The 27934-nt window shown below is 38.1% G+C and overlaps 1 protein-coding gene across 27 annotated transcripts in view; it reads left to right on the plus strand.

Annotated features, from left to right (window-relative positions):
• The window catches only part of ADGRL2 (adhesion G protein-coupled receptor L2), a 166776-nt gene that overhangs the window by 68632 nt on the left and 70210 nt on the right, over nucleotides 1-27934 (plus strand). For all 27 annotated transcript variants that reach the window (XM_064147865.1, XM_064147869.1, XM_064147882.1 and 24 more), the window contains exon 3: nucleotides 19905-20118. In XM_064147865.1, the coding sequence (XP_064003935.1) occupies nucleotides 19905-20118 (214 nt within the window). The remainder of the gene's footprint in view (nucleotides 1-19904; nucleotides 20119-27934) is intronic.

Genomic DNA, 27934 nt, shown 5'->3' on the forward strand with positions numbered 1-27934 from the left:
TTCCTTGTTTATGCATGGCTTCAGAAACAACCATTGTCACAAAGAAACAAGCTATCCTAAATAACAACTTTGTTTGCATTTAAGATCATAGATAGAAATGGAAAATCAAGGCTTGGGAGTTATTTGATAGCACCAGACACAATCCTGACGTCTTTGTGAACTGATTTTGCAGTTTAATTTAACAGTCTAAAACTTCCAAGACAAAAAAAAAAGTCTGCTTGTCCTTTAATTGGAAGGTATCACAACAATAATTTGCTTATGAGATGCTTTTCTTTCTGAAAGTCTACTCTGTCTCAGTTCCTATCAAATAAATAAATCAATTTCCTGTGGAAACTGGCATAAATCCCTCAGATTGTTTCAGGTTTTCAGTAGCTTTTGTCAGAGTTGCTGTTAGCTATAGCTGGGTATTGTCTCTTGATGAATTGTATCAGTGGATGAACAAAACAATATTAATCTGGTTTTGTTAATCCTGTTTTATAATTAAATGCATCTTTCATATAAACTTTGTTAAGATTTGAATAAAAGGGGATTTATGGAGACATGAGCTGTGTTTTATAAGGTAGTTTTAGGATTATGAAATACAACACTGGGAAAAAGTTTGACTTGGTCACAGAGCAAAAGATTTTCTCTTTGTTATTCTTGCTTTGCCAGTGCTATGAAAAAAAAAGAGATCATTCAAGCTGGGTTGCCTGTGGTTTAACTCTAATTCTATAGGCTGCACACTCTTTTCTCCCCAAAATCCCCACAGCAAGTGACCTTGTCAAACAAAAGTGTGGAATAATGGGAGGCAGCCCAGGGACTGTGGCTCATTTACAAGCAGCTGTTTGCTACTGTCAGAACAAAGGCAAATCAAAGTTGCATTAACGGGGTATGACAGGCACAGTGAGCAACTCCCCAACAATGTTCATCCTCTCGTGTTGTTCTGGTTATAATATTGGTTTGCCTGAAGGAGAAAATGGTCATAAGGTTAAGTCAGACATGTATGTTTTCAAAAGCCTTTCAAAATTAAACACATTTTTTAGCTGGTCAGCTACTGAAGTTTTTAAACAGAATTAGTAAGAGGAAATAAATATTTTTGTTTGTACTTGGCTTTTTGTATGCGAATTAGAACCACATAGAGAATTAACAGCAAGATAAGTTTGTAGTGTCATCTGACCTTCCCATCTTGTCTGATTCAGACAGTCCAAGGACTAAGGCAATTGTATATAATGCCGCTTTGGAATCCCTACATGGCATCCAAGCACATTGGAGATCATTCTCTCTGTGCAGCTTTTATAGTTTACTGCTTGACTAGAACTTTTCTCTGCAGCTTGCAAAATAACACCAATGTCATAGGTTGAGGTGAATCTGCTGATGATATTCAATACCATGCTGCGTCACGTCAGCTTCAAAATTGAAGTGCTGGCTAGAGCAGAGTACCACGGGGACTGAAGTTCAGATTGTAACACAAAAGGCTTCCCGTTCTGGTTGCTGCTCTTAGTTTCTGGATTTGAGGTGATCTTTTCTGCTGAGCTGTGGTGCGAGGTAGATTGCTGGCTTTTGCTGCCCCATTTTGCTGCACATGTTCTGCAAATAGACTAAGGTAGTTGTGCATTGTATTATCTCATTTTCCGGTTAATTGCCCTCTCTTTTGTGTTGGAGGAGGGCAGGCTGTGTTTACCTGGCCTACACCTCATTATCTGATTGTTTGGTAAAGAAGTTACATAAGTGACATACAACTTGCCTTGAATTTCTCTTGAAAGTCTACCCTGAATCCTGAGAAACATCATGAGCAAAGTCTGCTTGACTTGGTTGAAGCCTGGTAATGTGTTTTCACTGGGAAAATTCAGAACTGATAGGGAGCACAGGAAATTTCTCATGGAATAGTGGAAGGTATTAGACAAAAAGGGACAGAACCGAGCGTGTGAGTGAGCAGCACTCCCTAATCATAACTGGGGAGTACTGCTTACTCTTATGCTGGATTCTGGAGTAATGGAGTACACAGCAGGTTGTTTTCAGCCTTGTGAATGAGGCTGTTGCCTAACTTGAACCTGCACCATTTACAGTAATCTGTTGTCCAAAATAATTACATATCAGTTCAACTTGCTGAGAACACGTTTGAGAGAGGCTTGGGAAGACAGGAAATTCAGACAGAAAGGAGAGGAGAATTGCTGGACGCAAACTTTTATAACGAGGCCCACAATAGTCAGCACATTTCTCAGTATTTATTGTAGCTTGCATAGGGTGATAAAGGCTGAAGGCAGAGTGACTTTAACAGTCCCTGCAGTGCAGTATTCCCTGAGAAATACGTGGTTTAAAGTGCCTTACTGCCATTATGAAATTTATAAATAAAAATAAGGAAAGCGGTAAGACATTTTTATTGGGCAAATGGATATGAGTACTACAGCATTAATAACTGGTCAAAAAGAGCTGCTTGTTCCAAAAAAAACACACAACAAAACAGCTGAGAAACAATCTTTTATATTTAGCAAGTATTTTACTACATGTGTAAATTCCTGAATGTCTTGATTATTTTGTGAGAGGGAGACTAGGAAGTGGAAAAAGGGAAAAACGCTTTTAAGGTAAAATATGCTGCAATTTAAAGACAACCGCACTACATTTTGGTAATGGCATTTGACATCTGCTGTATTTCATAATTCAAGATGTGATAAACTCTGCTAGAATTTTAACGGTTTCGAGTTCAGTTACTTCTTTTTTTAGCCAAATTTGCAGTTTAGTTAAGGACATCAGGAAGGTACAGATCTGAACGATGTGGATGAAAGCCGAGTAAGGTATGGCTGTAGTGTATCTTCTCATCTCCAGAGGCAGTGTGCTTGAATTCTAAACATCTAGGGTAAAACTTTCAAAAGTGCAGTGGCTTGCATGCATACAAAGTTGTACTGACAACATCTTTTAAAGTGCTAACATGAAAGTGAATTTAATTTAATTTATTCTCACAAACTCGCAGTTCTAGCTATATGTGTTACAGTATCATGTACAGGTGCCAGCCGAGATGGTTCCATTGAGCTCTACTCATCCAAAAAGTTCTATATTTATCAGCACGGGAAGCTTGACGAGTTTCCTCTTTCACTGCCATTATCAACTGTTTTGAAATATTCAAAACCTTAAGTGATACTGAAAATTTAACCTAGTGTCCAAAGCATGATGTGTATTTTGAAGTGAGAAATAGAACTGTACTTGTAAAAGTGTGCTTGCATTTAGCCTAACCTTCAAAATAGAACACAATTTGCATAGGAAATTCAAGCCACACTTTGAGTACTGTGTCCAGTTCTGGGCTCCTCAATTCAAGAGAAATGTTGAGGTGCTGGAACGTGTCCAGAGAAGGGCGACAAGGCTGGTGAAGGGCCTGGAACACAAACCCTATGAGGAGAGGCTGAGGGAGCTGAGGTTGTTTAGGCTGGAGAAGAGGAGTCTCAGGGATGACCTCATTGCTGTCTGCAACTACCTGAAGGGAGATTGTAGACAGGTGGGAGTTGGTCTCTTCTCTCAGACAACCAGCAATAGAATAAGGGGACAGTCTCAAGTTGTGCTGGGGGAAGTATAGGCTGGATGTTAGGAGGAAGTTCTTGCCAGAGAGAGTGATTTGGCATTGGAATGGGCTGCCCAGGGAGGTGGTGGAGTCACTGTTTGTGAAGGTGTTGAAGAAAAGACTGGATGAGGCACTTAGTGCCATGGTTTAGTTGACTGGCTAGGGCTGGGTGTTAGGTTGTACTGCATGATCTTGGAGGTCTCTTCCAACCTGGTTGAATCTATGATTTCATTGAAAGGTTTGCATGTCTTGTAGTGCTTTAGGTGTCTCACAACATGCAGCAGTTGCATATTGTCACTTAATATTCAATGTATTTTAACAGTATGCAAAGAAATGGAGATTTGTTTTTGTTGTGAATAAATTCACATGACAGTATCCTAAATTCGGTTCAGTTAATGGTCTCCTATTCTTGCTGGGAAAGGAGGACATTTTGTGCATTACTTTGCATGAGTAGTGCTAACGGACTAGCAGATGGTCACTTTCCAACTGGTTTGCCTTGAAAAAAGAAATTAAAATATTATTGTACCGGAGAGAGATGTTGTAATGTGTCCCTTTCAAATTAACAGGTCATTTTTTTTCTATTATTTTATGGTTGTAAAATAGCTCAATGTCACATAAAAGGTTAAAAGCTGGAGTAAATGGCATCATGGGAAATTTGAAATAAATAGGGTCTCATATGGTTTATGGCTCTATACTTGAACACACAAGGAATATATTTCTTTCTTTGAAACAGCATTCTGTAAGAGCTTGCCATGTTAATATGAGTTGTGGTCACAATAGATTCTATTTAAAGCAGTTTTAATTCACAAGGTAATGTTTTTTTGTTTTCTAAATGACTCCTTGCAAAGGCCACTTACTCAAAACCGCTCACAGTCCTAAGAGAAAATGTGATATATTCCGGGGGAAAAAAAAAGTTGAAACCACGTATTATGATTAATTAAATTATTCTGCTGTTGTCTTAGTGGTTACTTTTCATTGAACACAGACCATCAGAAGTGATTAAGTTTTAAACTTCAGACTGTCAGGCATTTCATATTAGTGCCAGATTTGTTTTTTTGTGGAAAAACTGCTTCCACTATCGTGCTCTATGATGTCCTAATTTCTCTACTGAGTGAGACTTGAACAAATTTAGCTCCTGTGTCTGCCCCACTGACTGTTTTATTGCTATGCAGGTGAAGAAAGGTGACGGGAGAGCCCTTATAAAGCTTCTCACTAACTGTCTTCTTGTTTCTCCTGATATACCACCACCTGCAGTTGTTACAGATTTAATGCCCAAAGACTGAGATGCTTAAACGGTAAAATCAAAAGTGTTTCTGATTTGTAAGCCTGTAAAATTGTCATGGCAATGGGAGATGTTTTGTCTTTCAAAATCATTAACAGTGGTAACCTTTAAAATTATGAGCCCCATGCAGTTAAGATGTTCTTATTCTGAATTTGATATCAAAGCAATTTTCATTTTTGTTTGGAGTGGGAGATTGTGAACTACATTTAATTCTATCGTGGGCCTGGAAGGAGAGCTGGATGGGGAAAAGACCCACTGGAATGTTGTCCTGCCCCCTGAAGCTTGTTGCTCAGCAGAAAGTTTATGTAACATTTATAAAAAGGAGTGCCATGGTTTACTATTTTGCAGTTTGGCTTTAGCCTGGTCTTAGTCTTCCATAAAGAGATCTATGGATAAGTGAAATGAGCATCACAGCCAATTTGTTTCAAAGTGCCTTTAATTTTTTTATTTCTGTTTTGCTTCCAGTCATCTTTGCTTAATATAGTTTATAATCTGTGAGGAAATACAGAATACATAGCCTCTGTTTCTTAGTAGATGAATAGCAATAGTAACTGCAAAAAGAGGCTATTCAGATAGGTGATGAAGCCTGAAGATACAATTTCCCTAAAAGCTAGCTTAGGCCAATTAAAATTAATAACCATTTCTCATAACTACTGCAGGAGAGAGTTGTGAGCATTTCTGCACCATACTGTACAAGAGCATATTAAAATTGCATTTGAGCTTGCAACTGTTTGAAAACTGCTTATCTACAGTTCAGAGGTATCACATCTAAAAAGTGATAGAAGCTGCTCAGACATAGGACACACAAATTCTAAAGAATGGACAAATAAAATTCACTGTCTTGGAATATGGTTCAGAGGAGAAATATTAGATTGTTACGGTTTTGTACCAACAGAAGAGATGGAAAGGTTTTTTTTTTCCACAGTGGATTATGATGGGGCAGGATCTGAAATAATACTAAACTCCTTTTCCAGCGTGTTGTATCACTGGGAAAGTCAGTGACTCCGTCCTTTGAATCTCTAAGAATGTGAAACTCTTGGATGACAGAAATAGATTGTCACAGAGATGTTTAGCCCTGAAGGTTTAAGATCACTGAAATTTGGCAAAAGACATAAAAATAAACTGGTTGCTGCCAGTGTGCTCAAGAATCCAGACTAATTTTTCAAATAAGAATAAAAACAGTGGTAAGAGCATGCCATAGTAAATTATCTGTAAATCAGCTAAAGGCCTTTTTGCTTCTGATGGATGCTATTTTGCAAATGAATGCATTTATACCCAAAAGGCACATTAATTTGCTTTTGTGTTACCTTTTCTAATGGAAACCTTTATTTGTCCTTTTCTCTTCCCCCTTTCCCCCCTCCCCCCCTTTTTTTTCTTAAGGTGATTGAGTTTTAGAGGCATATACAGTGATACAGATACTAATATGCGTTATTGTAATTGGCTCGAATTAATTCATAATTGTGCCTTTCAGACTGGGATGACAACTACAGGGGCTTTGGTTTTAAAATTATATAGGAGTGATTATTCCTATATGTGATTTAGGTTTTATAAATGGAAGAAGTATTGGGATTGGAGAATATTTTGAGTGAACAGGAAGAGGCAGGAGTCCATTTGAACATAAATTATCTCATGATGTTCTGATCTTATGAACTGTTTTAGAACAAAGGTGAAAAAATTGAGCTTTCATGGCTATCAAACAACTACATTGTTCTTCCTGGGAGCAGGAATATGGATGGGATTTAGGTTGGGTTTAGAGGTTTATTTTGGTGTGAGCCTGCTCTGGAGCAAGCATTTATTGCTTTTTATGCATTGTGTGTCTACAGATCTGTTGAACAAAAGTTTTTGTTCACAAGCTCTGTTTATGTTGGAATAGTTGAATATTACAGCAGAAAGGTAGTGTTGCACAGTATATCTTGAGATGGTTGGTTTCTCTGCCAACAGCAGCAACAACAACAAAAGACTGTTGGTTGAGTCAATAAAACTAAATAAATAGCTTTATCTGAATAGTAACTTGGACGGGATAAAGTGCTCTTAACACATTATACCCTTTTGAGTAATGACTACAAATAAATCTAAATTACATTTATTGAAATGTGATGTCACGATAAAGTTTGTGAACTAAAAAATGGTTATCCAGAGTGTCTCACTGATCATCTGGATCCTAAGCTGAATACTTTGCGTTAAGTACTCAAAGAAACATAGATCTTTGGAATGGCATACAAATCACTAGGGTTTATCAGTCTTGTTAATTGGAACCTATTTTCCTCACATTACATTTACTACAAATATTTTTAAAATTGGTTTGGTGGTTGTTGCTTGGAACAAAAATATATAATAAAGGAAGATTTATCCATTGGTGAAATAGGATGGAGGCAATCAATTGGTTGCAATGTTTCCAACAAAAATCAGCTGCATTTGTACCTTTAGAAACCTTTCTGGTAGTTTTTCTTCTCTGTAGTTCCTAAAGGGAGATTGTATTTTTTTTTTTCCTTTGCACACTCCTTCCCAGTCTCTCTGGATTTTCTTTTGCTTAAAGTCATCTGGGAACATAATGTACTTGCCTGTTGTTCCTCCTATTTCCTTACTTTGAAGATACTTCCTCTAAAACCTTTCTTGAAGGATGAGATAGAGACACTAATATAACTTTTCCCCCTTTTTGGCCTTCCTGGTGTTGAAGTTCTGGGAAGTTTGGTAAGTGTCCAGCGATGATGTGTGGTTACAGCAAAAAGCAGAAGGAAAAAACAAGTTTGGATATGTTTATAAAAGGTGATTATCATCACAGAGGAAAAAGACAATGATGCAGTAAACTGTCTGAATGACCTGGCATGGAGTCAGTTTTTCATCTATTTTGTTGTGCTTTTGAAAGGATTTATTTTGTTTTGTACTTCCCTCTCCCTGTTTTCATGTCTTTCATAGGCATCTTAAATGTCTACGAGTAAAATGAATGGCTACTACTTCTTCCAGGAGAATGCGCTCAGAGGAGTGGGAGTACAAGGGAACTAGAAATTCCTAGAACTTGTAACAGGTTGGGATGATCAGGCACAAGATGCTAGCAATGGTAAATTAGAAATGCCTTTCTACTAAGCACAGCTGCAGTGCCACCATCAAGCCCATTTCTAATGGAAAAGCTGATGGTGGTATACTGGAGCTCACTACTTTTCGACTATCAGCAGACACAGGAGGCTAATGGTGCAGAGTGCTGTGGTGCCCCGGCTCCGCTCAAGCAGCTGCCTGGGCAGTTACAAGGTTGCCTGAGAGGAATAGAAAAGCTGTTTTCTCAGTCTCTGACCAGAATGCATGATAAGGGTTGATGTCAAAAAGGGCAAGATTGGGCTCACAGCAATTATGGCAGAGGCATACTGGTTTCCTTGACAACCAAACTGAAGATTCTTTGTGATTTATTATTTACCACTTCAAACTCTCATTCTCTGATTTAATTAGGGAAAGGGATTTCCATAAGTCCCCTCCCTTCCAAATTTAAATAACCTCTCACTGTTGTTAAGACCAGTTACACCTGTCCCGAATGAATGTGGCTCTAAACCAGCTACAAATTACGCTGGGCATTTAGTGTTTGAAATTTTAGGCAGATTGCTCAGACAGCAGTTAACTGACATTCAAAGGATATTATGTTGGGTGATGACTTGTTAATCTGTGCTTACTAGCACAGATAATAGACAACTGTACTCAACACCTCCCCTTCTACCCTCTCCAACTTTTCTCTCCCTCCAAGCTTTTTAGAGGCAAGGAGCTGCAAGAAGTGATGCTTCTCAATTGTCCTTAGAGCTATGGGAAAGACAAAATAGAATCTTTAAGTGCCAGTTCACCTTACTTGAACAATTCACATTATTTTCCCCCTATATTAGCACTATTAGCAGACATTATTGTGTAAACAAAGAGGGTATTTTGATCCTTGGGCTCTTTTTTTACCACTATCAGCAGGACAGCTACTTCAAACAGCTGATTGAAATGCGTTGAGTATCCGCTGTGTAGACTCTACAGAAAATTTGTGCAATTTTTTAATTATAGGGAAGAATTTTAATTGTGTTTATTCTACTACGTATAGTCTTTCACCTATACCACCCCAGCTGTAATTACTGAAGTTTATACACGTTTTGTCATCTTTACCGCAGGGAGTTGTTGAAGTGAGTCAATAGGTGTTGCTCTTTCCTTGGTGGGCTGAATGTGAAGCTCATTGAGTCAATAAAAAGACTTAAGAGTGACCTGAACGCTCTTGCGTCGAGTCGTAGCTCACTAATGCACCAGTGCCCCATTAGGCTGTTGAGGGAAACTGACTGCTGAAGATGCTTCTTTAAAATGGAGTAGTCTAATGAAGCTCATTAATGCATTTTTCATTAGAACAAGAATATTGAGCGTCCAGGTTAAATTCTAAGGAATCTATCCTGCACTCATTGAGGTTAATGACAAAGCTCCCAGTGATATTAGTGATGCAGGATGAGAACTTAATTGGGGTAATTAAGTTTCTGCTTACCTAAAATTCTCTTATTATTTTCGAGTAGATAGAGTAGTATGAAATTACTACTATACAGAGTTGTATAATGTTGGATCTCGACACATCCTTCAGAGATGACAGCATTTCAGTAGGAAATAATGCTATCACTGTATTTTGCATTTGATTCATAAATTACCCTTGTAACTTTCTGGAGGGTTGTGTATGTAAAAAACGTTGTGGGGAAAAAAAGTTTGGTGGGGTTTTTTTTTGTTTGTTTCTCGCCTTGGAGTTCGAACATTGTCTTTAATGTATGTTTAAAGATGACATGGGCCACACGTTACTGAAACCAGGTTAGGATCTCGACTTCAAAGTCAGCAGTGGCAGAGGTGGAAAAGACACAGCAGTCGTACCGTGGGCTTGTGTAAGTTGCAGAAAATCGTTTCGCTGAGCTCAGCTTGCTTTGGGGTAGGGCAGAGTTGCTGCGTTCGTACCCGAAGAAATGCAGAAAGTGTCTGCAGTTTTAATGCCTTCCAGGCAGTCCAAAGCTGCTGCTAGGAGGACTGTGTCAGGATGCCTAATTTAAATAGTTACCCTAACAGCTGCTCCTTCCTGCCCCTTTTGGGCACCCTTAACCTTCGCCTTCTCTCCTTGGCAGTCCCGCAGACTAACAGCACCACCCTCGCTCACGCTGCCGCAGCGGCCACTTTAGTAACTGCTTGGGCTGGCTCTGGAAGTGTCCGCGGTTAGCCAGACTCGCCGCTCGGAAGCAGCAGTGGAGGGGCCCGGTGGGGGCTGAGGTCGTCCGGGCACGGCTGGCGGCTTCGCAGCTGCGGGGCGGCGGCAGCCCGGCGGGACCCGCGGCTCCTCGTAGCCCCTGTGCGCCTCCCACCCCGGCGGCGAGGTCAGGAGCCATCTCCTCTGACTCGCAGAAGCCTCCTGCCTGTTTGTACATTTAAATAATGTATCAGGAAAACACGGCGCATTCGGTAAGAAATGTCAGTTTAGGTGGTGTGGAAAAAAGTGGAGCAATCAGATCTTTTATACTTCGCGGCTGCCTCCCTCTGAAATACTTGCTTTAGCGACAAAGATTTTTTGGAAAGAAAACTGTGACCTGTTACAGTGAAGCACTATGCAAAATACACTAATTACCGAGGAAACTACTTGACCTTCCACATCAGTAGTAACCGTGCAGTTATTCAGCTTATACTTGAGCGTCTATCTAAGATGATTTGTTATCCTGGTCTGGTGTGGAGCTTTCTGAGTTCTTCATCATTGCTTGTATTAAGATGAATGAACAAATTTGTAAGCACAGGCTTTCAGCTATTAGATGTGTGCTTCTAAACAGAAGTAATTTTCAAATGCAAAGTTTTCCTTTCTGTGTTCTTTTATGGTGTGTATTCATCCCTTTTGTTAGTTTCTAATGAAAATAACCTTAAGTACAGAACTCAATGCTTAATTATGGATTTCTTTTTTTTTTTACTTTCTTAGTATTCAATAAGAGATCTGATAGATCTCGATTTTTCATTTATTTAATTTGAGCACTCATTAGCTAGTTCTCTAAGAACTGAAAAGCATTCTTGCACCCACATGGTGACTGTTGAGGGGGGACACAAATTCTGGGATTATGACCCAGAACTCAAATTCATCAGCCCTGAATTTGAGACCACGTGGAATTTAACTATTCTATCACTTTCTCTCCCTTGCCATTCGTATTTGCAATTAGGCATATGGATATGCAGATCCTTTATAGGTGATTAACAGTAGTTTGTCAGGGTATCAGTTGTGTATTCCCTTTATTCACTCTGAAATGATACCTCTGCTCCTATTCTTACTCTCTTGCTGCTCAGGGAGCAGCATATATTCCTTAGGCCTTTTAAAATTACCTGCCTATCGATAAACAATTACATAGGTTTCCTTTCTTCATGCAGTTTATTATTCAGAGGTGACTGTCAAGTATCTGCATAGGATTATTCCACAATTCCTAGTTGCTTGCTATGTGCAGGCAACATAACTATGTTGTAAAAACTGTATATGGTATATCTCTCCCCTCTCTAGTCTTCTGGAAATCCACAAATATTTCGTAGAAGGTAAGGTCAAGAAGAAAGTCTTTCACTCTGACAGGCATTTTCCAAGATTGCTTGCTACTCTTGTCTCATACCTATTTGCTGGAATATTTGAAGTGACAGCACATTTACCTTAAAGTACATTCATCACATTGCTCTTCTTGTTTTCAGAAGGTATAACTGTGTATTTTGGTTTACCAGTTTCATCTTTACAGTCTTGAGCCTTATGTTTCCAAGGATTCTCTCTACTCCTGAGTCCTCAGAAATTTTCTCGAAGCTATGCTGAATGAGATGGGGGATTCCTGTTTTATTTTAGTACTCAAAAGCCCTTGCTAAGTGGGTTTCCATAACTAAAATTAACAACATAACTTTTTTCCACTCTATTCTATGACAATTGACTCCACTCTATCATTCTGTTAAAACAAAAAGCTATACAAAATGATTACATTGTAGCTTGATTAGATTTCTAGTATGTATGTAATGCTGTTTGTGAACAAGAAAGTGCCCTCTTCGTAATTTTGCAACTGCAATCTCAAATACTAACATTTAATATTAATTGTACAATATTTTTCATTAAATCGGGGGGGGGTGGGTGTTTGCTTGGTTGTTTGTTTTAGCATTAGGCCCGTGTTTGGTATTTTAAACTCTGGCGTTTGTAGGATAACATTTTCTTTTAAATGAGTCAGAATTATCAGGGTCCAGTTTCTGCATTTCAGTGAGAGGAAATGTTTTGCTATCTTAAACAGATTAGGGTATAACTTGTTTTAAGAAGGCAATGTGCACAGCAGACCTAGGGTTACTATTGACACTCAACATGTCAGCTGCTGGTATGATTTAACTTTCACCGATGCACGTATTCCCAAATAAGTGGTACATCACTGCATGATTTCTATCAGCCCCTGAAGTGACAAAGCTTTGGGTTTCTTAAAGATGGGAAGAAAAGTGCTTTTTTTTTTTTGGTCAGCTCTTCACTCTGAATACTGCTAATGGAAATCCCCATTTATCCCTTCTGTCTCTCCTCGATACATGGTTTCCAATCAAAATGATTAACTGGAAATGTAAGTTGCCAAAATTCATTTTTATAGAAAATAAAAGAATATTTATATTAACTCTGCTACCGGTATCCTGTGCAGAGGTAACAATTCAACGGGAAATCCTGTTGACACAACATTGCTGACACATTAGCCTTTGTGTGTCTTACCTCCCTGTTTTGGAGATTGCTTCTGATTCAGAAGCTTCTCCTTCCTGACAGGTGGTGTGCTCAGAGAGTTCAGTCAGTAAACTGGAGATAACCTTCAGAAGGCGAATTTACAGAGACCATGGGACTCACTTTGCCTTGGAAATTTCGAACATGCAGTGTATTTAATGGCAAGAAAGGAAAGGGTAGAGTGCTTTTTGCGAGCTGGCAGAGGATCAAGTGTGTATGATGTGAAGGAAAAAAAGGAGATGCTTGCATCCTGAGAACAGACATCTGGCTGGCAGAAGCAAAGAAGTATCATTGACAGATGAATACAGTTTCAAACTGGAGTAATTTTAGATCAAGAGGGCAAAGTTTTACTCTCATGTGTACAGCTCTCACTGAAAAGCATGGGAAAGGTGTATGCATGTAAGAATAAAATTTGATTTCAAGTGAGAACTGAACAATATGCATATTTTTGCCCTAGAAATTTGGACTTTCATGTTTAAATCACATGATTTCCATCTGCCATATGTAGGCATTGCTAAAATGCTTCTGGGAACCAGGCTCTGGTTTGGTGACTTTAATGAAAGGAATTAGTGGTTTCTATCCAGTTTCAGCGTGGCTGGATTCAAAGTGCAGAAGCCCGTTTTTACAGTTTAGCATTAATTAGCACTCTTGTGGCAGCCTCAGCAGGGAGGTGAAGGATTAAACGGGCATGAAGACAGAACTATCTCTTTTCCCAGAGTCCTGATTCCTTCAAAACAGAGTTGAGACATGATGGGCTAATGCAGGGATATGTGCATGGCTTCTGTCTAGGCTATTCTTGTTGCAAATGATTGAAAGACTTCAACCTCCAGGTCCGTCAATATAGCACTCTGTCTCCTGGTATTAGAAAAAAAAAAAGACAACCCTCAACAGAAACACAATCCAAGAATTTCCTTAACCATTCTACCTTCTTGCCCTTCTGAATGAGGGGTGAGAACTGTTTACTGGAATTTAAATGAGATCCTTGCCAGCCAGTCATGGGAAGGATCAGCGCTGTTACACTGAAAGATTAAAAGGCTGAGATGCTGCTGCTCACTTCAGGTTTTGTGCTTTTGCTGAATCATTCAAGAAGGTGCAGAAAGCAGGTAATCCCTGACTCTTTTTTTTTTTTTTTTTTGCTGAAGAGAGCCTCACAGGGATATTTTGGAGAATTGCATGGAGACTGAAAAATGTAAAAGGAAAATTGTACTAAGTTTCAGTGAGCCTGGAAGGCAAGACCCATCCTAGGGTGAGTCAGAGAGTGTGACTCAGGCTTCTGTCCTGAATTTCATTAATCGGACATGCTGTGCTATATGTTTATGTACACTGAATATTAAGTATATAATTACAGAAAATTACTTACATTTGCAGTTCTTCTACTCACACTGAAACATGAAAAACACTAACATTTGACAAAATCTTCTGGACTTTATTTTTTAAGGACTAAATCACAACTAAGAAAATTACATAATATTTTTTAAAAGCCATCATTAGTTATTTAATACTTCTAAAAGCCTTTGTTGATAGCAGTTCTTATTTCTGTTTTGTAAGAGACACGCTTCTAGATTTTAGTGAAGTAGTTAAAATAGGAAAGAGTATGTCTGAGAAATGGTATTGTAGAAAACAGCATTAAAAAATCTCCCCTCACAGCTAATACATTCAGTGAAAAAGTTGCCTTGGTTCAGTGAAGTTTGAATGGTCTAAGTTACTCGGGACTTCTAGCCTCTTTGTTAAAGTTCAAATAATGAACATACTTTCATGTACCTTGTTTTGAGTTAATCTCTTTTTTATGAATGAGTAAAAAAAATAAGGAAGATGCCTCTTATTAAAAAAAATAGGTTTCCTTCAAGAAATAATCCCTTTCTGTGGATCTCCCCTGTCTTTCAACATCTTAAGTGGAAATAATGAGTATGTACTTAAAATGACAACACAATACAGCTGTAGGAGAACTATTTTTTAAATGATCACTTCTTGCCTAGTTTTACCTCAACTGAGCAGTGGAGTTTTGTCTGCTGGGCTGCAGCATGGGTTGGCTGCACACTGACTGTTGGGTTTCCCTGAAAGAATAGCTGAGTGCTGTGAACTCCAGACCTCTGTGCAGTGTCAGAAGCTCTTACTGTGCCAGCATAATCTTTTAATAGACATGCTTGCCAGAATTACTTTTTTCCTTCAAAGACAGAATTAGAAAGCACAGTTGTCATTTAAATTGCCTCTATCTTTGTAGTAGCTGGTAGTGATATGTTGACCAGGATTGGGTAATTTAAAAGCTGTTTAACAAAATAACATGCTTGTCTATGTGAAATATATACAGTGCTGAGAGACAGGGAGAAAAGTATTCCTTGACAGAGTTCATGGATTCTTTAGAAACGGCAGAATGCTGAGGCTTTTCTGCAGCATTATAAAAGCTCTGCACAGCCCATGTTGAGCATTAGCATGATTTTCAGATGGTGGAGTATGTTCAGCTGTTTCTGTGCACCCGCCATGCACACGTACATCAATGGGAGAGGGAGAGGATTCTCAGCACTGTTTTCATCGGGCTTTGTATTTGCTGAACATATATTACTAAAATACTGCCCAAGATGCATTGCTTTTATCTTGTGTAGAACATGAATCGTCATGTTGCATGATTTGGTAAAGTAAAAGAGATTGTGAGAGTCAACTGTAAACATTCTGTTTGAAAAGATGTGCTCTTTTCAAAAGACCTTTCTGTTAGAGCCAAATAACACAAGAAACAATATTTCCTTGCTCACAAAGACATATATATTTATTTCTGCAAAGATTTGTTTTGGATTTTCAGTCCTTTTAGTATCTGCATTCTTTGAAATAATTTTATATTTCCATGTTGACTTTCTCTGTGTTTTAAGTTTTAATCAAAGGCTCCTTGCTTCTGATGTTGAGGACTACTGATATTAGCCTGTTTACATTCCACTATTTTTCCTCTGTATGGGGTGAACATTCAAGTGTGGTGGTGTCTTCTTGCTTTTATCTGCCAAACTTAGCACAGTTTCTTATTATTGACAGCTCAAAAAGATGCTATGCTAGTGGGCAGGATGCTATGAATTATTAACTTATCTTTGCACTTTGACAAATTTAGGTTATCTTTCTAAAGACAAGTAATTTTATGAAGGAACCAAGACAGTACAATGGTAAATAAGGCGTTGCAAGCTTATGTAAGACAATTTTTAGGCATCTGTGAATGCAACATACTTCTGAAAGATGGTTATGTGTTGTATTTTTTCTGAGGCTAAAGTACAAGAGGAGAGTTTATTCTTAGTGGTGTTTTGTTTAGACTTCTTAGTGTGTTTTTCTACATGAATTAATCAATAAAGTCTTAAATAATGTGTATTACTTAAAAATCTCCACTTTTCATTTGAAATGTGATTTTATAAAAGCCTTTTTTCTTTCAATAAGGAGTCTGCACTCAACTAATTTATGAGCAGATAAAATGCAGGAAACATATGTTTGCCAGGAAGCTTTTCTATAATCAAACTGGTCAGTAGGACAGAAACCACACTTTTTTTATGCATTAGGTGTTAATTTTCTCTCATTTTTTTTGAAAAAAAGGAAGAAAACCCAACACCCACAACACTGGTTAATACATTCAAACGCAAATGAGTCAGAGACAGCATATGTTGCGTTTGGTAATAGACGCTCACTTGAGTTAATGTTTACGTTGTGCTGGAAGTTCCAGCCCGGGAACCAGAAAGGTCTTTGCAGTCGGTAAGCACTTCGCATTCTTGGGCGGCAGACAGCAGGAGCATGCCACCCATGGCACCGCTCGCCTTGAAGCAATTAGCAAGGGGACGGGCAAGAGTGATTTCCACTGCAGGAGGACAGCCAAACGAAATAGGTGTATACAAAGTACAGTAAACCAAGCAACAAGTTGAATACAGTGTTGAAATTATTCGTGAGGGATTACATTGGAGATACAAAGTTACTGGTGACAACAGTAATTATTGACAGAGCTACGTACTTAGGTCTGAAAAGCTCTGAAATGATGCAGAAGCAGGCAGTAGCATTCAGATGCTGGTCCTTCAAACTTTCATCTTGTGGCAGTGCATCTGTTTATCATCAATTAACTGCTGAATGTAAATGAATTTCAGTCCTAAGTCATTGCACCTGTTGCCAAGAGGTATTTATTCCAATCACTTGCCTAAAGCACTGGGAGTTATTGCTTGACGTTTTATAGCTCAAAAAAACCCCTGTCGTTTCAAAATCATTTGTTCAGAGAGGAGAAAATGCAGCAAAACAGTTCATTTTACCCTAAGCACTGCTATTTGGCAGTATTCACATTTGCACGGCACAAAGCTGCAATATTGATTTTTTTGCTCTCAGGGCCTCCCACTAGTTCTTTCTTCGATTGTCAGGGTTGCAAGATGGATTGAATTACACTTTTCTTGTTGATACGCTTATTTTTTTTCCCCCTTTGTTGATAGGAAAAAAAAATTACAAACAAAGCTTCAGCATAAAGATCACAGCAGCTTTGTTAGTGGACTTTAAAATTATTTATTTTATTTAGTTAAAATTCTTTCTGCAGTGTAGACATTCCTTAGAGGAGTGTCCTCACCTGCCACATGGTACATTGGTTTTCTTTACTGCTTGCGGCTTTTGCAATGTAACACCTACGTAGCAATCTCAGGTGTGTCCTCTGTTGCCTGTGATATAACCTTGCTCTAGTATTTTTAATGTTGGTCCTAATAAAGAACTTCTCCTGGGTGCCTGCAGGGGGAAAAATGGCAAGATAAAACACCTTCACAGCACTTGCAGCAGTCGCCATAGATGATAAAATAAGATTTCCAGGCAGCTGATCTCTGTAGCAAACTGTAGAGGTCTTTGAATTTGAGGTGTTTCTTAGCAAAACTGGAGACACTGCTTCAGGAGCTGCAGTTCAGAGTTTAGTGCCTGTCATAGGTAGCTGAGCGTGGATTTGTTATTCCTGACCCTGTAATGATCTGTACCTCTTACCTGCTGCTGCACTCACACTGCACATGTAGTCAAGCAGCAGTCCCCCTTCCTGACCTCCCAGCTGCAAAAATCCCCTTTGGACAACCGAAGCCTTGTTCTCTCCCTACTGATGGAAACTCAAAAAGGTTTTTTTGGGGAAGTGGCCAGGCCTCCAGCCAGGTCATGGCAGTGCCACATGCTGGAGGAAGTCTGACTGACTCCTGGAGATAGGGGCACTGTTGGCACATCACCGCCAACTGGAGCGATGAGCTTTGTGTGGATGGCATCAAATTTGACAGGAGCAGTAGGATGTAGAAATGGCAGTCACTAGCAGTATTACATTTGGTCCCACTGTGACTGTCATGATGTTAATTAATCAAAGGAGATGCTGTATGCATGTGTGGTGGGGGCTTTGTGCATACTCCTCTCTGTGCCCATTTCACGCCCTCACTGAGCCGTGAGCAGCTTCTGCCTTTGTTGTATTAATTTTCTGCATAGGAGGAACATGTAGGGTGTTAATGTGATGGATTCGTGGTTTAGCTTTTTCAGCTTCCAGCTCATGATACTTCAGCAAGCCTCTAATAATAGTGTCTGCTATTGTGCATGTTATTTGCAGGCAAACAAACGACCAGGAGTGAATCTGAGATGGAACTGTGGTTCTTTCCACAGCAATATGGCTTCTTCCCATGTTAACAAGTGCTGAAACATTTTGGCAGAGTAACAGTACTGGTTTCATGTAGTATATGTTTCAACAAGATATAAAGGCAGACCCAGTTGCTGCACTCTGGCCTTCCCCTTCCCATTGGGCCAATGTGAATTCCCACCCAGATGAAGGTCCTCTTGAGACCTCATAAATTCTTCTGCAATAGACGGAGGTTAGAGCTTGCGTTAGTTTACTGCAGAAGTTGGTCAAAAGCTGGTTCTGATGAAAAGGAGAAGGCAGAGGTGTGCAGGTAGTGAGTGGCAGATGGGAAAATGGAATCTGGCTGCCAGGGAACCATATCCTGCCACTGGTGTGATCATTACCAACATCTCTTTTTTGCAGTCCTAACAGATAATCATCTTCTTGCAGGAGGAGTTTTAATCTACAGATCATTAATTCAGTAGAAAAAGTGACAGCCCCTGGTTTGTGTGAAAATTTACTATCAAGGGGTTATCTCAAGTTGTTCTTGATCTTTTTTAGATCTTTGCTTCCTTCCCTCTTCTAATGCATCATTTTTTTAAAGAAAAGTTTCTGTGCCTTCAAAACACTGTAGAGCTCCAACTTTCCATACTTAATAGTTACTTCTCTTTGTTGTCACAACTTGTTTCCAGCAGCCTGCACTGAAATATTAATGGCCTTGTGGTAATGTATTAGGATGACTTTATAAAAAAAAACCAAAATGTCTGCAATTCTGCTGGCAATTTAGAAGGGATTTATTATTTTAAAGAATTAGGTATTTAACAGTACCACATTGCCTGGCAAAATGTCTCTAAAAGCCTAAACATGTGGATGTTTTGTTTTTAAAGCCTTTCATACTGCTTTGTTAGAGTAGTTACCTTTTTTTTTTAAGGAATTCTCTTATGTGGAAAAATATGTTAAAAATGAGAGTTCCATGGAACATACATGTCATTCTGGGGAGAGAAAAAGGGATTCTCTGCAGTACTCATAGACTGTCTATGGTACTGATCATTTATGTATTATGCGTATATTAAGGTCATTGAGTCTGTAAATCTAGCACTGCCAAGTCCACCTCTAAACCATGTCCCAAAGCACAATATCTGCACATCTTTAAAATACCTTCAGAGATGGTGATGTAGCCACTTTCCTGGGCTTGGTAGTCTGTGGTTTAATTTATGTAAAAAGCACAAGAGCAGTGAAGTTCAACTAGGGAAAGTATCAGCATGTATTTTAGATTTAGTGGCACAAACATGTGCATGCTGGGGACACAAAATAGCTAAGCAAAAGAAATCAACTCATTCTGGATAAGGTGAAATACAAATCAAGAAAGACAAAATTGAAACTATGGCTTTGTGAGTTTTTGAATCTGATTTTTTGGGGATTTTGTTAAAATCACTTCTGCATTTGCTGCTTCCTGCTTTCAGACATAACCCAAAGAAAGAAGGAATAAACCAGAGAGAAATGAGATGGGAATGGGAGCATGTAATGTAGCCATGCAGACAGGCATCATTGTGTGCCCTGGCAAGGATGAGAACAAGCAAAGGAGAATTTTCTTCTTTTCCATATTAAGGACACAGCAGCACAGTGGTGTTGGAATGTGACAGTTTCATGAAAGATGCTTCACTTAACATACTACCAGGTCAAGCTGTTTAAAGGTGCACTTACCTTAGCACAGTAGTGAGAGTTAATGCCTGTGTGACAATAGAAGAATAGTCCAATGCAGCGTGTCTTTCAAGCCTCATCCCAGTGTCTTTTTGGATTTTGGTTTTAGGTTTCAGCCGAGCAGCACTACCGTTTGGTTTGGTTAGGAGAGAGCTCTCCTGTGAAGGCTACTCCATTGATCTCCGGTGTCCAGGGAGCGATGTTATTATGATAGAAAGTGCTAACTATGGACGGACAGATGACAAGATTTGTGATGCAGACCCTTTCCAGATGGAGAACACAGAATGCTTCCTTCCAGATGCCTACAAAATCATGACACAAAGGTAAATACATATATATACATACATACATATATAAAATTCTGAGGACTAAAGGGGAAAAGTGTCTGAGTTAGATGCAGTAGGAAATGCTGAATTGTAGTTACCAGTTTGTTATTGAGGTAGCGTTGTTGCTATCTGGTAATAAAAACTACCAGTTGCAATTAGAGAGGTGTTTTATTTTGGTTTATTTTTAAATCTGTGAGCAAAAGGTAAAAAGCAGAAAGATAACTGGAAGGAATAATTCACTTATTTGGAGATTCTTTGTCTCCTTGTCGTTTAGGTGGTCAAACAGCACTCCAAACATGTCCAGCTGGCTGGTGCATTTTTTGGGAACTTCTATGTTCCCTGACAAAGTTACACATTTCCTATGGATGCAGTAAATCACAGCTGTACTTCGCACCTGTAAATGCATTCAGTGGAAAATGCTGGGATGAGTAAATGCCAGAATGGCTATAAGTTGTTATACATTTGTGTATGGAAGCATATATGCCTATAAGCACAAGTTACTTTACGTCTTAGTGACAGCAGTTGTTCTGGGAAGACGTCAGTCAGAAGAGCATCTTAGAACAAAAGGTGCATCAGAGCTAAGATTCACAGAAATTCCTGTGCTGCAGGCCGCATACAGGCAGCAGTCATCTAGTACTGACAGTTGTGGAAACGTCAGTACAGATCAGTCGCTGGCATTGTTATTGGCTTAAGCTGCAAGCCTGAATAAGTTCAGGACTGGGGTAAGTTTTCCTCCCAGTGCATTTTTCCTAGGATGAGGAATGTGAACAAAAAGTAATGAGAATAACCTGGGAGCTTTCTGTTGTATGTGCAAAATACATTTCACACAGACGTATGAAATGAAACATGCAAGTTGTTCTGCATGCTGTGTGCTGTTTTACTGTTCTGTTGGAACATGGTAGCACTCAGTAATGTATGATCTCCTCTTAAAAGTTATTTTACATTTGATTTCCCAATTCACTCAAGTTACCATGAGTGTGGATTTTTTTTTTTTACCATTTTCATATGAATCTATGTATGTTCTGTACTACTGTAGTCAAATGTTTGGGGTAGATTCAGTTTCAAATGATGCAGGTAAATTAAGGATACCAGATCTTTTATTCTTTTTCTGCATTCAACCTGTGACTTACTCTGTGATCAGTAAAGGAAAGGTTCCATTCCTGCTGTGGTAAAAATGTAATATAACTTGTTCAGATCACGTTTGAATTATCTTTTTGTGGTTCTAGTTCGTTGTTGTTAATTAGATCAAGACAGCTTTCCATTGAGACTGCAGCAGCAGTGTCATCATCCTCTAATCTGTCAAGTCCCTTTGAAACTACCTTCAATTGCTTTTGTAAATGTAGTGCCTCTCTGTAGACTTCCTTGTTGTGTAAAATGCATGTTGTATTTTGATCAAAGTCCTCCTTATGTTCATTGCAAATACACAGATTAAGGTAGTCAGAGACAAATACAGAGGCACAATCTTGCTGTGACATCGAACTGTTAGTGGAAAGCTTAAATTTCAGCCCTTCCCTTTCAATTAATAAACTGTAAGTCAGTGATGCCAGGGAGTATTTTTGAACTTAGCCAATCTTCTGCCTTTACTCTTTTTCCCACAGATTACAATGAAATTGTGATAACACATATGTCATTGGTTCAGAATATGTGTGCTCAAAGAGAGCTTTTCCTTTTCGTTCTTTTCTTTTTTATCTGAAAAAATGTCAAAGATCATTTGACACTTTGCTTTCTGTTTCTGTCCAGTGTTTGTAGTAATTTGGAAGTTTGCTTTTGTAGTTTTCTTTCTCAGATCCTGTCATTAAGTAGAAAAGATGTCTCTTGTCCTGTTTAATCTTTTCTCAAAGCTGCCCAATTTGTGATATATTGTAAGCATAGAAGAACATTGCAAATATCTTATGAAATAGTAAAAAGCTTTTGTATTTCTTTATTTGTAACTGGTGATCATAATTTTTTGTTGTCTAAGGCAGACCCTTGTTTGGTATTCAGAACATGTCCTTGATCCGATATTTATAAGTATTGCATCAGCTGTATTTTGATCATAGCAACTGCATAGAAAAATCTCATCAAAAGGACTATCAGATTCATTGGATTTCTTGTTTCTTGAGAGGTTTTATTGTTGCTTTTGGTTTTGTGGGAGGGTTTTTTTGTTTGGCTTTTTTGCTTTTATTTTTCTAAACTGACTAGAAACCAATCTGTTAGAATGTTTCATCAGATGGAAAACTTCATACCTTTAGAAATAAGCAGCAGTCCTTTCTACATTGCTACTTAAAGGCTTACAGTATTTACTTTCAAGGACTAATGACGTAGTTTTATCACTTCAGCTAGCAGTGGATTTAGCACTGCTTTTGATCACTGAATTCAGTTTAGACCTGCGGTTAAATGGAGTTCCATAACAATTATTAAATAGTCATCACTCATTTGCAACATTACTCCGCAGCTTTTGCACAGCAGCTACATTTACTGAAGTTAGAACCTTAAAACGCTAGCTTAATTAGATCAATACTGTGAAATCCAAAGACTGAAAAATAAGAAGAGGTTTCCACATTTACACAAAGCCATGCAGTCACATGCCCTGCTCCCCTACCAGGGAATTTGAAATACCAGCCCACAAACTTTGCCAGTGTCCACTGATGCATCAGCTTCTCTTTCTCAGAACAGTCTTTTCTCTCTCCTTTTTTTTTTTCTGTAATTTTCAAAAGATTTTTCACTCAATGGTATCCTAGAAAGCCTGGCTAGAGCACTGATTTCATTGTTTTGCTTTTACCTTTGTAAAGTTACTAAATTTTTAATCCTCGATTGAAGTTGCATCCCACTTCTCCAGAATAAAGTCTTTCACATGTATTTGGATGCCATGTGAACTTCAGACTGGCACAGGTACAACTCTGAAGAAAGAGACTAGACCTTTAAAAAATCCTTGTCCGTTTCACACTCTCTGATAATTAACCCCGGTGTTTGCATAGAGTCAAGGTTAAGAGGTCCTACCACGTGCTAAAGTTGAGCATAGAAACAAGCTTCTTTCTAGAATACTTGGCGAGGGAGTTGTGCAAGTGAGTGGCAGACCCATGCTTCAGGCAGTTCTATCTTAAAGAGTCAAAACTTCTTGATCCTCCATTGTCCTTTAGCAGGAACAAATCTCCTTTGTTTCCTCTTGATTTAAAAAGAAATTAAATGAACAGAGAAGTGGGAGATGAAAAGGAGCCTGAGGAAATTGCTCTAGTTGCTCACTCACTGAGTGTGTTTGTATGGATGTAGCCAGAAACTGACATGAAATTTTGAAGTTGATAAGGCTGACTAGTAGTGCCTTTTACAGACACAGCAGAGATTTGATTTTAGTCTTAAGTCCACTTCCATTGTAAGCAGATTGTGAATGGATTGCATGAGTTCCATTCAAATGGTTTGTGTGTACATGAGGACTTGCTGCTTCCAGTGGCAGCTAAAAAAGCCCTGCTCTGCAGCTGCAACTGGGTGGAACAGGTTTTTTTCAGGACAGGTACTAAGGGTTACATAGATACCACATCATGTTTGGATTTATATTTTGTTACCTTAAAATCATAACGTGTTTAAAAGTACTTGTAAATGCATGCTTAAAAGACATTTCAAAGATGAAAGCATATTCTATGTGTAATTGTATAGGAAAATGATAAGTTGCTAAAGTGCATTTTTGCATGCTAGGAGCTTTCTCTTCTGATGTAAAAGTAGGCTTTTTAAAGTAGGACTGATATTCGTAAACCTAAACTTTCCGTTTAAGAAAAAATTCCCTATTATCTTAAAGATTAGAAAACATTGCTATCTTTGCAGTGCCTGTATGGTGCAATTAGGTGTTTATTGTTTTGTTTTGTTTTGTTGGGTTGGTTTTTTTTTTGTGTGTATTTAAATAAGCCCTTGGATAGTGTGGCAGACTATAATAGTTTTGAGTAATGTCATTTTAAATCTTGATAAATCTTGTATTTTAAAAAATACCAGGTCTGTTACAGTTGATTTTTTGGAGTAATTTACAACTGCAGCTGTGCAGTGACTTGCAGAACAGTAACATTCTGTGTTTAAAGAAAATGTAGCCTATTAATTCTGAATCTATGGAATCATTTACGTAGGCATAAAATTGAAGCATTTGCTGTTAACAGCCAAATTAATGTTAACTTGAGGAAGAAAACACCGTCTGCCTCCTAATAAAGGCTGATATACCTTGATTTTTTAAAAATAGGAATTTCTGATCTATGTTCTGGTACTGGGAGCAGCATAGTTGTGATCATTTTAGAAAAAAAAAGTAAAAATCAAAAATGTTTTAAGAACTACAAACTCTACCAACCGTGCAAGCATCTGCGTTAAAAACTATAATCTCTCAGTTGTTATATTCAGTTTATTTTTGATCCACAACAGGAAAGGAGGTTACATCAATCCTGCACTGAAATGGCCTTGAAATTCTATTTTCACCTACTATATATGCTATAATTGTAGTTTGATGTGATCTTTGTGGCTTATCTAATCAGTATAATTTCGCTATTTAAATATGCACACAACAAAGCAAACCTTAATAAAAGATGTAAGCATAAACATAAAAATACATTCAATATAATAAATGAACTTGGGAACAGATAGTTTTAAAAAATACTCTTCCTTTTTAAAACATTACTGCAGAAATATAAAAAGGATTAAAAGAGGATTTATTCCTCTTCAGCAGTGAGTGGGGTTATTTTTGTTGTTTCACTTGTCCTGATCTATCTATACCGCATGCAACACATGTACCTTCAATTACCATATCCATCACGATACCATTGAAGGGTTCATGCTTGGGTTTTTGTTAACGTGGTTTTTCTTACATGCTTAGTGCTCTTATTCTGCTGTGTCCATCAGCTCTTTGTAAGACAACTGCGCTTAAGTGGAGGGTCTTCAAAATGTAAGCAAAGTGCCTCCTGCCCCACGGAGTGATCAAGGGAAAGCTGAAGGAAGCAGCATATCCATTCTTTCTTCTGTGACTTTATTTTTTTTCTCAGCCTTTCCCAACAGTATAGTAGGTGAATAGAGATGTTCATTCTTTTCTGCCTGTCAATATGTCCTTTTGAAATCCCCTATATTTAAATGAGAGCAGGACATTCTTTGAAAGAACGTAAGTTCTCTGAAGAAGACTCTCAAACCTTCTGTCTTGTTCCAGCTTGTCAAATCTCCAGAGGAAATGTTGTACTGTATTAATGTCCTTTCCAGTGAAAAAAAAGTTTGGTCCATCCCATAATGTGAGTAAATACAGAAAATCTTCCTCTAGACTCCAGGCTTGGGTGGATAGCGGGTGAATTTCCTATAATTGATTCATCTTAACTGATCAGAGTGAAAATGTCTTTCCAAAAGCAAACTTTGTACAGGGTCTAAGCTGCTGGAAGGCAAAACCTGCTGTGGGGATCACTGCAGAGCTGAATTGGAGCCTTTGCAAAACTTTCACAAAACAACATTTTAGTGTCCCAAAAATAGCTTCTGCAGATAGAGCCATGGTTGATTCAGTGTTTAAACTGTAGCATGCTTCAGATTTCATTTTTTAATGTGACTGAAAACGGTTTTCACAGGGAGGATTTTATCCTCTGCCATTCATAAATGACTGTGATTGTGGTAATGGCATACTTTACTTCTGGGGTCTGCCAGGCTTAGACAAGGGCTCTGCTGACCCCTGCTGCTATCTTGCTTTTTCCTTTGCTTTTCCTTTTGCAGTCAAAGATTGCCTCCCTTAGCTAAAGACATTATGTAGTGAAACGTGTCTCAGAATAAGAGGCACACCTTACCTTTTTCTGCTTTCTGGTCATTAATAGCTTGCATATCTCTGCTTTTTGTGTCAGAAATACAACTGATGATGATAAGATAGCACAGGTTGATGTGTATGAGGTACGTTCTCAGAATGTATGCACATCAGAGTTGCTATGCTACTGATGCTTACTGTGTGTATGAGATCTTTGCTTTGCATTCCAGCAGTTTCTGTTACAACTTGCTGACAGCTGCTTCACAAAACATTCACTATCCAACATTATGAACATTTTATATATATGTATACAAATTTTTGTAAGCATCTTGAAAGAACGAAGGCTTCTACTCATCTGAAACGGATGTAGGTCTTCGTACAGCAGTCACCCCGTGAGTATTTTGATGCAGCAGAGAATGAAAATGCTCTTTGTTTTTAAATTAAGCTTTTCACAATACCAAGCTGTGGTACAACTGTTTTGTTTTGTATTGATTTTATTTTATTTTTGTTTGTATGTGTTAGTCACAAGACTTAGTTATGACTCAAATACAAAGCAAAAATGCAGAAATACACGTAGCCTATTTTCACCAACAAGGCATAATCACAGAGCCCAGAATATTCATGAAGCATTCATAGTGTTTGGCTTTATTACAGAGGTAAAAAAAATATTACCAATGACTGAGAAGAACCTTATCTGTTATTGTGCATTTTCACTATCATTAATTCTTAATACGACTGTGGTAAGTCTAGTTTACTCATTAAAAATAGGAGGGTTTATTAATGGGGCACTTCCATGGTGACATTACTTAATAAATTAAATAAAAATCCCCACATTGTGAGATTCTGAGCAGTCAGGTAAGGTGAAATAGCTGTATAATGGTATGTGTTCATTTTTTTGCAGTGCATTCTGTGTTTTTTTTCCAGAAGAAACTCTATTACACATGTGCAGGCACATTACACACATGCGCAGATTGCTGTAGTCACAAGCTAAAAGGATCATTAATACCAGCTAATGACACTTAAAATTTAGGTTCTGTTTACAAAAAAAGATTTGATTTATTATTTTACCAAGGCGTAGCTTGGAGTTTTACTTAGTGTTTGTTTAGTGTTTTTATAGGCAAAAATACCATCAAATTCTTTGTAAAGTCAGTGTATATTTTACCTGGGGGGGTTAGTATGTACATTTTCCTCACTATTTCCTTGCCATTCATGGGTAAAAATAAATATAAGTAGCTGTATATAGGTATACATAATTTGTAAGCACTCTGTCCCGTTTTCTCTGTGTTTGACCATCTTGTAAGATGCATCATTCAGCCTGTGATTTTCTTCTTTTGTTTTTTGTTACTTTAGTTACTTTAATTTGATATTTTTTTTTAGTTAGGGGGTTTTGATTTTTTTCTTTTTTTCTGATTTGTGAAATGGAATTTACTAGGTGTGCATACTCTTCAGCCTACTGCTATATGGTTTTGATATGTAATTACCAGTCTTGGTAATTTACTAATTTTTTTGAGAACTTAACCTTCAATGCTTTTCAGTTGAATGTTGTCTTTCATAGATTTCTATGAATTTTATGTGTTTCTCTAAGTTCTGGTCTAGCCAAGATAACTTCCTGGTTCAGCTGAACTCAGAACTTTGTTATTAAAACAATTCTGATTTACTTATATATTGCTATGTCAAATTTAGTTCATAGAGGATAATACTTCAATAATTGAAGCCTATTAATTCCTCCCATCCCAATATATTCTCTATAATGCTTAACCAAAACAGCTACATTATCTGATAAGTTGATTTAGGACTTTATACATGTGTTCGTATAGCCATTTATCTCAACCCTTGCTGAGGAGACCTTTATTAAGCTGTGATGACTGCTGAATATGAAATGTAACCAAGATTATTTTTTTATTCAAATATAATTTAAATATTCATCAAAGAGGAGTTATGCTTGAAACTGACAGAGACTATTAACATCAAAAAATATAATTAACTGCACTGGGTATCATGAAGCAAAGTTAGCCAAATAGCCGAGAGGTCTAATTGCTCTGGAGTCTGAGAAGCAATAGTTTTATTTTATGCTGTTGCTGTGGAATTAATAGTAAT

This window comes from Pogoniulus pusillus, chromosome 8, assembly GCF_015220805.1.
Source record: "Pogoniulus pusillus isolate bPogPus1 chromosome 8, bPogPus1.pri, whole genome shotgun sequence".
NCBI classification, from domain to species: Eukaryota; Metazoa; Chordata; class Aves; order Piciformes; family Lybiidae; genus Pogoniulus; species Pogoniulus pusillus.